General features: G+C 43.0%; 1 protein-coding gene across 1 annotated transcript in view; it reads right to left on the minus strand.

The window, feature by feature from the left end:
• The window catches only part of RAB3GAP2 (RAB3 GTPase activating non-catalytic protein subunit 2), a 53,287-nt gene that overhangs the window by 3,974 nt on the left and 36,811 nt on the right, over positions 1 to 12,502 (minus strand). The window contains exons 25-33 of the mRNA XM_082217296.1: positions 11,150 to 11,323; positions 10,918 to 11,024; positions 9,293 to 9,359; positions 8,379 to 8,449; positions 7,511 to 7,546; positions 6,182 to 6,256; positions 4,556 to 4,774; positions 915 to 1,004; positions 606 to 824 (exon numbers count right to left, since the gene is read on the minus strand). Of these exons, the coding sequence (XP_082073422.1) occupies positions 606 to 824; positions 915 to 1,004; positions 4,556 to 4,774; positions 6,182 to 6,256; positions 7,511 to 7,546; positions 8,379 to 8,449; positions 9,293 to 9,359; positions 10,918 to 11,024; positions 11,150 to 11,323 (1,058 nt within the window). The remainder of the gene's footprint in view (positions 1 to 605; positions 825 to 914; positions 1,005 to 4,555; positions 4,775 to 6,181; positions 6,257 to 7,510; positions 7,547 to 8,378; positions 8,450 to 9,292; positions 9,360 to 10,917; positions 11,025 to 11,149; positions 11,324 to 12,502) is intronic.

Raw genomic sequence — 12,502 nt, forward strand, 5'->3', positions numbered from 1 at the left:
GTAAGCAAATGCAGGATGCACAAACAAAAAATGAAACACACCTGCAATGCAGACAACAACAGATCCTAGGAATTTCAAAAACAGACTACCAATTAAATTTGAGATCTTAAGGCGGACAGCCAAAAGCATCCACATAGGATGTGATCCTGGGCGCAGTCTGTCATCGTGTAGAAACACCCTTCAGGTAAGTCCAAAGGACCCTTCTCCCCTGATGGCATATTAGACCAAGGTGGGATGTAGGGTGGATAAAGACTGCCTAAGAAGGAGGAACAACACTTTTAAAGACTTGCTTCCCAAAGGCCAATTCAACGGAAGGAAATAACATTATGTCATAGGCTTAACCCATAGCCACAGCATGAGGATCAGTCAGGAGACCTAGCTAAGTACCGTATTTTTCCATCTATAATATGCCCCCATGTATAAGACGCCCCTATTTGGGGGGTCTCTGATTTAAGAAAATGAGGGAAGATCTATCTGTGTATCACGACCCCTAATTTTGGACATTATTTTTTGGGGGGGAAACGAGTCTTATACACGGAAAAATATGGTACTTGTGAGGAACAGTTGCCCTCTGACACATGCTACACATTAACTTCCTTTTTTACCTCTTCTCCAAGGTGATCAAGGCCATAGTTGTACAGCTCACACACATAGTGCCGCCTAATTATATCCTCTGCGACCTGAAGGTGCTGAGCCAAATCCAAAGCCAAGGCTGGCCAATCTCTGTCTTTCACAGACACGGCGACTAACTCTTCGGGGCTGTCTTTTGTTTTCTGAGATGAAGACTGGGCTTGCGCCACGGCACTCACCAGTTTGGTTAAGAACTGCAACGGAAACAAGACCGCCACATCAGTAGCAGTTCAGTTTGACAAAACACACAACCGCCACCAATTTCCCCCAAGGTTTTAACTAACTTGATGACGTATAGACAGCAGAGCTGGATCCACATCGCCGCTCGGCAACAACTGGATTGAAGTAAGGTCTTTGAAAAAGGCATTTTTACCCTGCACAGAGAAAAAACCAAATAATATTCTTTTAAAATCATGGAGGAATTTGGAAAGAAAAGAATCAGTTAATAACAAATTATAGAATCATAGAATCATAGAATCATAGAGTTGGAAGAGACCACAAGGGCCATCGAGTCCAACCCCCTGCCAAGCAGGAAACACCATCAGAGCACTCCTGACATATGGTTGTCAAGCCTCTGCTTAAAGACCTCCAAAGTAGGAGACTCCACCACACTCCTTGGCAGCAAATTCCACTGTCGAACAGCTCTTACTGTCAGGAAGTTCTTCCTAATGTTTAGGTGGAATCTTCTTTCTTGTAGTTTGGATCCATTGCTCCGTGTCCGCTTCTCTGGAGCAGTAGAAAACAACCTTTCTCCCTCCTCTATGTGACATCCTTTTATATATTTGAACATGGCTATCATATCACCCCTTAACCTCCTCTTCTCCAGGCTAAACATGCCCAGCTCCCTTAGCCGTTCCTCATAAGGCATCGTTTCCAGGCCTTTGACCATTTTGGTTGCCCTCTTCTGGACACGTTCCAGTTTGTCAGTGTCCTTCTTGAATTGTGGTGCCCAGAACTGGACACAGTACTCCAGGTGTGGTCTGACCAGAGCAGAATACAGTGGCACTATTACTTCCCTTGATCTAGATGCTATACTCCTATTGATGCAGCCCAGAATTGCATTGGCTTTTTTAGCTGCCGCATCACACTGTTGGCTCATGTCAAGTTTGTGGTCAACCAAGACTCCTAGATCCTTTTCACATGTACTGCTCTCAAGCCAGGTGTCACCCATCTTGTATTTGTGCCTCTCATTTTTTTTGCCCAAGTGCAATACTTTACATTTCTCCCTGTTAAAATTCATCTTGTTTGTTTTTGCCCAGTTCTCTAATCTGTCAAGGTCGTTTTGAAGTGTGATCCTGTCCTCTGGGGTGTTAGCCACCCCTCCCAGTTTGGTGTCATCTGCAAATTTGATCAGGATGCCCTTGAGTCCATCATCCAAGTCGTTGATAAAGATGTTGAATAAGACCGGGCCCAAGACAGAACCCTGTGGCACCCCACTAGTCACTCTTCTCCAGGATGAAGAGGAACCATTGATGAGCACCCTTTGGGTTCGGTCAGTCAGCCAGTTACAAATCCACTGAGTGGTAGCATAGTCAAGACCGCATTTTACCAGCTTCTTTACAAGAATATCATGGGGCACCTTGTCAAATGCTTTGCTGAAATCAAGGTAGGCTACATCCACTGCATTCCCTTCATCTACCAGGCTTGTAATTCTGTCAAAAAACGAGATCAGGTTAGTCTGACATGACTTATTTTTCAGAAATCCATGCTGACTATTGGTGATCACAGCATTCCTTTCTAGGTGCTCACAGACTGTTTGCTTAATGATCTGCTGCAGAATCTTCCCTGCTATTGATGTCAGACTGACTGGGCGATAATTATTTGGGTCCTCTCTTTTCCCCTTTTTGAAAATAGGAACAACATTTGCCCTCCTCCAGTCTGCCGGGACTTCGCCTGTTCTCCAGGAATTCTCAAAGATGACTGCCAGTGGTTCTGAGATCACATCTGCCAGTTCTTTTAATACTCTTGGATGCAGTTCATCTGGCCCTGGAGACTTGAATACATCTAATCTAGCCAAATATTCTTGTACTATCTCCTTAGTTATTCTGGGCTGTGTTTCCTTTGCTGAATCATTTGCTTCAAATTCTTCAGGTCGGGCATTGTCTTCTTTATCGGAGAAGACTGAGGCAAAGAAGGCATTGAGGAGTTCAGCCCTTTCTGTGTCCCCTGTTTGCATTTCACCATCTTCTCCTCTGAGTGACCCCACTGTTTCTTTGTTCTTCCTTTTGCTACGAACATACCCATAAAAGCCTTTTTTGTTGCTTTTAACCTCTCTAGCAAGCCTGAGTTCATTCTGTGCTTTAGCTTTTCTGACTTTGTGTCTACACGTGCTGGCTATTTGTTTGAATTCCTCTTTGGTGGTTTCCCCCCTTTTCCATTTTTTGTACACATCCTTTTTTAATCTTAATTCAGTTAAAAGTTCTTTAGATATCCACCCTGGTTTCTTTAGGCACCTTCCATGTTTTCGTCTCATTGGTATTGCCTGACGTTGTGCTTTTACTATCTCCGTCTTAACAAACTCCCAGCCATCATGAACTCCCTTTCCTTTTAGTATTGCTGTCCATGGGATCTCACCCAGCACTTCCCTAAGTTTTATGAAGTCGGCTTTCTTAAAGTCAAGAAATTGAGTCCTAGTATGCTTGGCTGCTACTGTCCGCTGTATAGTAAACTTCAGAAGAGCATGATCACTCGCGCCTAATGATCCTTCCACATCTACCCCACTAACCAGGTCATCAACATTGGTTAGGACCAGGTCTAAAATGGCTGTTCCTCTTGTTGCTTCTCCCACTTTCTGGACAATGAAGTTGTCTGCAAGGCCAGTGAGGAATCTGTTTGACCTTATGCTCTTGGCTGAGTTTGACGTCCAACAAATATCCGGGTAATTGAAGTCCCCCATTACTACTATCTCCCTTCCTTTTGCATGCTTGGCCATCTGTTCCAGGAAGGCATCATCTATGTCCTCCGTTTGGCTTGGGGATCTATAGTAAACTCCCACAATGAGGTCTCTGTTATTCTTCTCTCCCATAGAAGAAGAAGAAGAAGAGTTTGGATTTGATATCCCGCCTTTCACTCCCTTTAAGGAGTCTCAAAGCGGCTAACATTCTCCTTTCCCTTCCTCCCCCACAACAAACACTCTGTGAGGTGAGTGGGGCTGAGAGACTTCAGAGAAGTGTGACTAGCCCAAGGTCACCCAGCAGCTGCATGTGGAGGAGCGGGGAAGCAAACCCGGTTCACCAGATTACGAGTCTACCGCTCCACCACACTGGTTCTTTTCTCAGAGAAAGATGGCATTCAAAGTCCAAGGAACTGACATCAAGAGGGAAAACATTTGCGACTTATAGTAAAGTTGCACAATGATTTAGCCATCTGCAGCTTCCTAACACGTGTACGTTAAGGGGTGGGGGGGAAACCCACTCATTTGACCAATTCAAATGAGTATTAATTTCTATTTGGAATTTTCCAATGTGATGTGGCCCTGAATGCAGTGTTGGTTGTTGGTACAAAATACAGGAGACAGGACTGAAAGAAGCCAATGGGTTGCATAAAACGAAATCATCCCATTTGCGCAAGCACTTCCACTTGTGGAACAGACTCCTTCGGGGGGGGGGGGGGAGAAGAAGTTCCATTGTGAAAGCAGACATCCTTGCATGAGCTCAATGACTTCACTGGATACAACCCCATGTGTGCCATGGTTCCAAAAATCTAAAGGACAGTTTCGGATTTTCCTTTCCTCTTTGATACAATTAAATGCCACTGAAGATACTGGATCAGAAGCAACTTTTCAGGGGGGAATGAGCGGCTGCCGTCTGGATTTGAACTCTAGTCTTCCAAACTGCTCACTCCTGCCCTAAGTATGTAAAATATATATACATTTTTCAGCAACTTGTCTGATTTTGACTTGGCAGCTCTTTTATAATGTACATACCTTGCTGTCAAACAGGGAGAGGGGCTTCACACTCTTCAGCGAAAACTTCATGATTGCATACAAGATACTACAGAGCACAGACTGGTGCTCCACGAGGGGGTAATGGATGTGCTTCTGCTCAAGGGCTAGTTCCACAAGGGAGGTCTGCCCTTCGACTGACACCCAGGCGTCTTCCGTGTCCAGCACAGGAAGCTGCATTTCATCACTCCCTATATCAGCCTGCAGAAAAGCAGGGGAAAGCATTGGCACTTGAAATGTCACTGTAATTTCATCCTCAATGAGATGTTTTCAACACTAGTAGGTGGGGAGGGGGTCGCAGCTGAAGGTGCAAAAAGAAGAAATCTGTGCAGCAAAACCAGTGTTGCAAAGGGATAATATCAAGATGAGTACACATTCACTCAAAGCTACTGTACTTTCTGGCTTGAAATCTGTTGTGTTACATGGATACCAAAGTCTTTAAGGACTTGCTCATTAACATTTCCTATGAAAAGATAACATGGGGTGGAATTCAACATCTCGATCATCTGGTCATTCCATCTGCACAAGCATTGCAGCTTCCTGGATGGAATGACACCCCCCCTCCCTCCCTGGGCTGCTATGATGATGATGATGATGATGATGATGATGATGATGATACATTGATAGAGTTAAAACTAAACACACACAAACAAAAACAAACAAACCGATAGATAGATAGATGATAGATAGATAGACAGATAGAGATAGATAGATGATAGATGATAGATGATAGATGATAGATGATAGATGATAGATGATAGATTGATAGATAGATAGATAGATAGATAGATAGATAGATAGATAGATAGATAGATAGATGATAGATAGATAGATAGATAGATAGATAGATATAGATAGATAGATAGATAGATGGATGATAGATAGATAAAGGTAAAGGGACCCCTGACCATTAGGTCCAGTCGTGGCCGACTCTGGGGTTGCGGCACTCATCTCGCTTTACTGGCCGAGGGAACCGGCGTACAGCTTCCGGGTCATGTGGCAAGCATAACTATGCTGCTTCTGACGAACCAGAGCAGCCCACGGAAACGCCGTTTACCTTCCTGCCGGAGCGGTACCTATTTATCTACTTGCACTTTGACATGCTTTTGAACTGCTAGGTTGGCAGGAGAAGGGACCGAGCAACGGGAGCTCACCCTGTCACGGGGATTCGAACAGCCAACCTTCTGGTCGGCAAGTCCTAGGCTCTGTGGTTTAACCCACAGTGCCACCCGCGTTCCTAGATAGATAGATAGATAGATAGATAGCTAGCTAGATAGATAGAAAAATAACCCCCCCCTGGTTTTACCTCAACTTTCCCAAGCCAGTTTTTTTTGGGGGGGAGCCCTTGCACAGAGCTTCCACTGACGAGACTCATTAGATCAGTCCTGCCCAGAGGGTTTGTGGGTGAATGGTCCCCAGGTCTGGGAACAGGTTGCCTGACCTGGATGGGGTCACATTCTCCTAAAGGACTAGGTGAATCCCACCCACGGACTCTTTGTTGTACAGAAGCTTTCATTCCTCTCTATTGCACAGAAACAGAGTTGCAACATGCCGCTTTATTCATCTATTACAAACAACGTGAGTCTCAGGTTTGGGAGTGGGTGTTACCTCCATTAGTGTCTGAAGAAGATCTGAGCAAGACCCAAGAAAAGATGTCATTGCCATGTCACTCATCCCCACATCCTGTTTGAGAAAACAACATTAGCCTGCGCAATGTGCTTTTTCCTGCACACATTTTAAAACATTCTGGTTTTCTGGAACAGAGGAGACTGAGTTATAGCAAAAATAAAATCTTAACTCTTGCGCTAAACAAGACGCTGAAGGAAAAGAGAAACCAGCAATAATAAAACACTTTTTTAAAAAAATTCAAAATGTTCATGACATTTCCCACTCAACTAATAACTAATATTCAAAAGAGCTCTTCCCATTGAAGATGTTTGTGTAAAACAATGATAAAGACCAACAAGTGCCTTAGAATATAATTCCCCTTATTTTTCATCAATACTTTTGTTGACATTGCTGCTTAAATCAAGGTCAATTCAAATAAAAGTACTCAATATTAATCTGATCCCAATCACTTTCAGTGGATTTGTCCCTGGCTAGGCTAAAATTTTAATTAAAAGACCGCTCAAATAGATACTGACTATGTTGAACGCAGACTGCACTAAAATTATAAGGAGATAAAGAATGTTATGGAGAAAAATATTCAGAACACAGTATCACTGTTGCCTATCGCTGGTAAAAGCAGAGCCCTTATTCTGCAGAAACATCATGAATATGGAAGTGCAAAACTGTTCAAAGTTACCTAGGTTTCAAAAAAACCCCTTACATTTCATAGAATCAGAGTTGGAAGAACCTTACATTTCATAGAATCAGACCCTGAGGGTCATCTAGTTCAACCTCCTGCAATCCAGAATTCTCAACTAGATCATACATGAAAGACGGTCACCCAACCTCTGCTTAAAAACCTCCACAGAAGGAGAGTCTATCTCTCCAAAGGGAGATCCTTCCACTGCCAAACAGCTCTTACAGCCAGAAAGTACTTTCTGATGTGTAGTCAGAAACTCCTTTCTTGTAACTTGAATCTTATTGGTTTGGGTCCTAGCCTCGAAAGCAACAACGGGCCCAGGACAGAACCCTACAGCTCCCCACTTTTTCCAGGATGATGAGGAACCGTTAGTGAGTACTCTTTGTGTCAACCAACTACAAATCCACCTTGTGCAGTCCACATTTTACAAGCTTTTCCCAAGCATGTGGTTAGGATTAAACCACACGCTTAGGCAAGGTAAAACCACTAACATCACCTGATAGAGGCCACAACTAAAAGTCTGAACCAGCAGGAAACCCACATTCAGGTTAACACAAGTGTTGTCAGATATGCCATTTTTACACATGCCTTCAATCAGAAATGGTAACAACAACAACAAAATTACTTGCCCGTCTGCATAATCTGTCTTTTGGTGCTTTTCCAACCTATTAAAGAAATGGTTTCTTGTTAAGTATCAGAATCCATTTAGTAAAAGCAAAGAACTCAATACATTGGGGTTGCTCCCATCAGTCAATGTACAGATCCTCTCCCTCCCATTATTCCCTACAGGCAAACGAGAGGAGATAGCCCAGGAGTTAAAAAAAATGAAGCTTCCTTTCTGTCTGAGCAGCACACACAAAACCAGTTCCCTTCCATCTGGGACAAATTCTGTTTTGTGAACTGCTGTGCAATCACAAGGCACCTGCCCTCACCCAAAATCCCAGAGTTGGGCCAGCAGGAAAATCAGTCGGTACACAACAAAAGCAACTGACACCTGAAATACTAAATCCCTGGCAAATTTTATCATAAAACCAAGCAAAACAAAATTGGTTAACTTTTTTTTTTTAAGTAAGAAATGTATTTAAAATGCAGCTGCAACACTTATCCAGTTAGTCTCATAAAACTTTTTGATTTAAAAGGTGCACCTACTTATTGGAAAAACAGGGTTTTTTAAGGTAAGTACTTGCAAAATTACAGATAGCATACGCCTTCTGAAAAAGTAATCTTCTCTCAGCTTATGGGAGAGTGAAAAGTGAGAACGTCCCTTCTAAGACAACAACAAGCACTATCTAAAAACCAACTCAGAAGGGGGGGGCGTTCTTCAGAACTGTTTAAATCTACATATGTTTTTATGTGAACATTAAATTAGCCCACCAAACCCATATCATTAGCTGACTATGATATCTTTAACTGAGTGCCCTAGTTTAAAACTGATTTCCGTAATGTTGCCCCCACTTCATAGAAAAAGAAAAGGGGAAAGTATAATTCAATATTTACCTTGTCCATTAAATAGGTAGCAGCAGAAAGTCTTTTCACGATGAATGTGTTCCACATCATCAGAGCAATTCCTAAAACAGTTACAGTAGAAGGCTATGTCAAAAATATTTTTTGTCAGGCAAGATTCATAGGGTGAAATCCAACATTGCATGAGCAGACGACTTCTTGCTGTTGTTCCCTAGTGCCCCACACAAACACACCCATGCCCCCAATCCTCTGAAACAGATTTGAGGGGTTCTCACGAAGCACTAAGCTAAAAGGAGGAGAGGACGAGAAAGTCCTGTTGTACAAGCAAAGTCCGTTCTAATCACAGATCACCACAACTGGATATCATTGCACAGGATGCAACGTCTTTGAAAAGTGTTGATGTGAATGCTTCAGTGAAATAAAGAAGATTGCTTTGGTGGAAAACAGCTTCCTCTATTTATACTGCTTTGAAGGTGGAAAGATTTTTCCAGTAGTGTTTAAGTGGGAAAGTCATTAAATGCTGTACTGATTCAGTAAGCAAACTCTAAGAAGGATTTGGGGGGACTGTGACACTGCCTGAACGTTTTCTTTCTTTTGCCGAAGTTCTGACCTCTTAAACCAGACCAACACACTTCTCTCAAGATTTGTTGGTCTAGATAGAATACACTAGTTTTTAACAACAGCTTCTATCAGTCAACGTTTGCAGGGAGAAACCTCCATAGATCAGTTTGATTGAACAGTAAGTACCACTTCCGCCAATGTCTCCCAAGAATTACATAAGCTGATCCTTCCATAGTAGCTGCCACAAAGAACATTATAGCTGTGAAATCCCAACCACACATTCCACGCATACAATTTTGAATCCATCATCTCTACTCCACCTCTACAGATTGACAGCATGCAGAATCTTGTGCTATTCAAGTATTAAATAGTTCTTTCATGCTTACCATACTGAACATGAGCATTATTGATGCATCTGAGATGTTCTATAGACCTGATGAGAAAACGTGCTTCCTTGTATTAAAGAGAGAGAAACAGAGCGTTAAAATTGGTCAATGCAATGAAGTAAATAAGCTGAAAGTTGGTGCCTCTTAAGCTACTTGTTGCAAAATTTGTAGCCTTGACCTAACATTTCAAACTTGTTTTTTCAATGACATTAGCTTTGCAGGCTGAAACTCAAGTACACACACAGAGGAGCATTTCACTTTTTCTTTCAAACAAGAAAGCTGAGAGTAGGTTTCCCCCCCAAAAAAGCTTTGTTCTGGAAAGATTATTCAGATAGAAATAATAATAGCTAACTGGCAGTCACTGAAGAGTTTAAGAGAGCAGTTATAACAACATTAAAGCAGCTGATGCTGTGCATAAGAATGTGGGAGAGAGATAAGAAGACTGAAAATAACTTTTTAAAAAATATTGTGAACCACAGTAACAGTGAACTTGTCTCTTCGGGCTCATTCAGACTTCCTTTTGCACTGTGCTTTCTAGGCCCAGGTCTGAGTGTTTGTGTGTGTGTGTGTGTGTGTGCGCGCGCGCGTGCGTGCGCGTGCGTGCGCACGCATGTGTGTTTTCCTGGTGCTTTCCCTGGGAAAATCAACATTTTACTCCTGAATCAGAGCAAACAGCAGTCTGCGGAAAACTTGATTGCTGTTTGCTCCACTTCAGCGAAAAAATGTGGGTTTTCCCAGGGAAACAACAACACTCTGACACACAGCATTAAAGCCCAAACCTGTGCCCAGAAACATGGCGCAAAAGGAAGTCTCAGTGTGTCCTCATGCACAAGAGTATCTGGGGTGCTGCTTCTTTTTTCAATCATCCTACACTGGGAAAACTCCTCTGACTGGCTGAATTCAGTCTAGCGTGGGAGAGAGGGTCAATAAGGATCCACCAGATGATCTCTGAGTGATTTACAGTAGACAAGGCAAAACTTTGATTCCCAATCATTTAACAATAGTAACAAAAGCAGGCAGCTACATTAGGCTGGTGAAGTTAAGGAGAGGAGTTTTGTCTGAAAGGGCAGAGCGCTCATTTCAGTTCTGGTACTCAAAACAAATCCTAAACTCAGGATGTGCTGAGAGACACCCTGTTCTTTCATTCTGCATCTGGCTCTGATTGTTTCTTTTACTAGCACTCCCAAGATCTACCAAAACAGATGAAAAAAGTCTGAAGTTTACCAGCCCCTGATCTAATGCAACAGCCTTATCTTCCAAGAAGCCAGCTTTATACTCTGTATTGCTATGTGCCCTAATTTGCTTCAGTCTGCAAAACACACAGACACATAGTTCAGTCTAGCATTGTAGAAGCTGATAATGTGAAAACAGCTAACAAATTATGACAGCTGAGCTGAGCATTACAAACACAGTGCAAATTTTGTCCTCCTTGCAAAATAAGTGGTAAAGTCGCTTTCTAACTTGAAACTGGCCCGAGCAGCTTTTTCTTTCTTCAATGAGTCAGTCTTACACACACACACACACACACACACACACACACACACATATATGCTAGTTTACATTATTTACATCACACAGCCACAGCACCTGTAAGGTAGGAAAGAGGCAGTGAAATGCCCCATTACCTCTGGGTCCTTGTTCCACTGCACAACATACTCCCAACAGCAATGCGCATGCAGCACATCCGCCTCCAGACTACAAGGAAACTCCTGATATGCGAGATGCAGTAATTCTAGAAATAAAAGTTACAGGAGATTGTTCTTAAGTAATTTGCTGTTTGCCAGTTAGAAACAATTCAGTCATTTCTGTTTGCTCCTGAAGTAACTTTTCATTCAAAGATTTGCTTTGCATTTTTACCTAATATGGTTTCCAAGCCTTTCTGGTCTTCTGCGGCCTCCTCTAGAAAACTGCTGTCTGTGTGTGGCATTTCCTCTTTGCTTTCTGCTTCTTCTCTCTGCCTCCCCAGCCTAAGTAATGGCAGACTGAGGTCCTGCTTGAAAACCCATTTTGCTACGCTGTCAGCAATGCCTCCTAAGACAAAGGAAAAGACTCAGTTTTATGTTTCGCTTTGAAAACAAGTCTAGGCCCAGTTCACACATAACACCCCGTCCCCTATCAAATAGTACCATCTTCCTCAGGGGAAACCAATGTGGTACCTTCCAGATAGTTGGATTTCAATTCCTATCACCCCTAACAATTGCGCATGCTGCCTGGGGCTGATGGGAGTTTGGAGGTCCATCCCCGTCCTGGATGATAACGTTTCAGGTTGCAGATAGCTAAGAATGCAAGAGTCCTGCTGGGTCTGTCCAAAGGCCCATCTACTGTAGCATCATGTTCTCACAGTGACTAACATAAATGTATGTGGAAATGTCCACAAGCAGGACATGAGTACAATAATACAAAATCATGCTGGGATGCCCTTACATGGAAAAACTCTTCCCCATATTATAGAAAAAGAGCATATCAGTGAAAAACGTTAGACCAGGCATGGCCAAACTTGGCCCTCCAGATGTTTTTGGACTACAACTCCCATCATCCCTAGCTAAGAAGACCAGTTGTCAGGGATGATGGGAATTGTAGTCCCAGAACATCTGGAGGGCCAAGTTTGGCCATGCCTGGGTTAGACAGAGCCTTTTACCTCAGAATGCTAGTTTTCAACATTCAAATGTGAAACAATGCATGTGCAATCTAGCAAAGCAAACAGCATCTGTGTAATGAATGGCTTGGAAGGCCACATTCCCTTGGGGGTCTTCTTTTGGGGACTGTACATCAGCACAAAGCTACCCCACCCTGCCATTTTCACCCATCCTCCCTCCCTCCCCTCCTCTCTCGCTCACACACCATCTATTCTCTCTCTTACACATCCCACCAAAATTAACAACCATCCCAGATTGCACCAGCATTGCCTTTCTAAGGAACTTCCAGGTTTGCTCCCCCCTCCCCCACTGCATTTTATGCTTTTGCAGAAACAGGTGTTGGGGGATAGGGAGAAAGGAAAAGCAAACAGGCAGTTCCCCACCCACAAGATAAAGGTTGATTCTGTTGAATGTATGGGCAGGCCCAATGTTTCATATCCAATATGAAATTTCTTCAATAAATTTAGAAGGGCCGAATTCATCAAGTATCGAGAGAGAGAGACCCCGTATGGCTCCCATGCATTGCAACCCTGTAATTGCTCCTAATTTTTTTCTATTGGATTCTCCAGAATGC

Source organism: Podarcis vaucheri (genome assembly GCF_965113315.1).
Source record: "Podarcis vaucheri genome assembly, chromosome: 3".
Lineage (NCBI taxonomy): Eukaryota > Metazoa > Chordata > Lepidosauria > Squamata > Lacertidae > Podarcis > Podarcis vaucheri.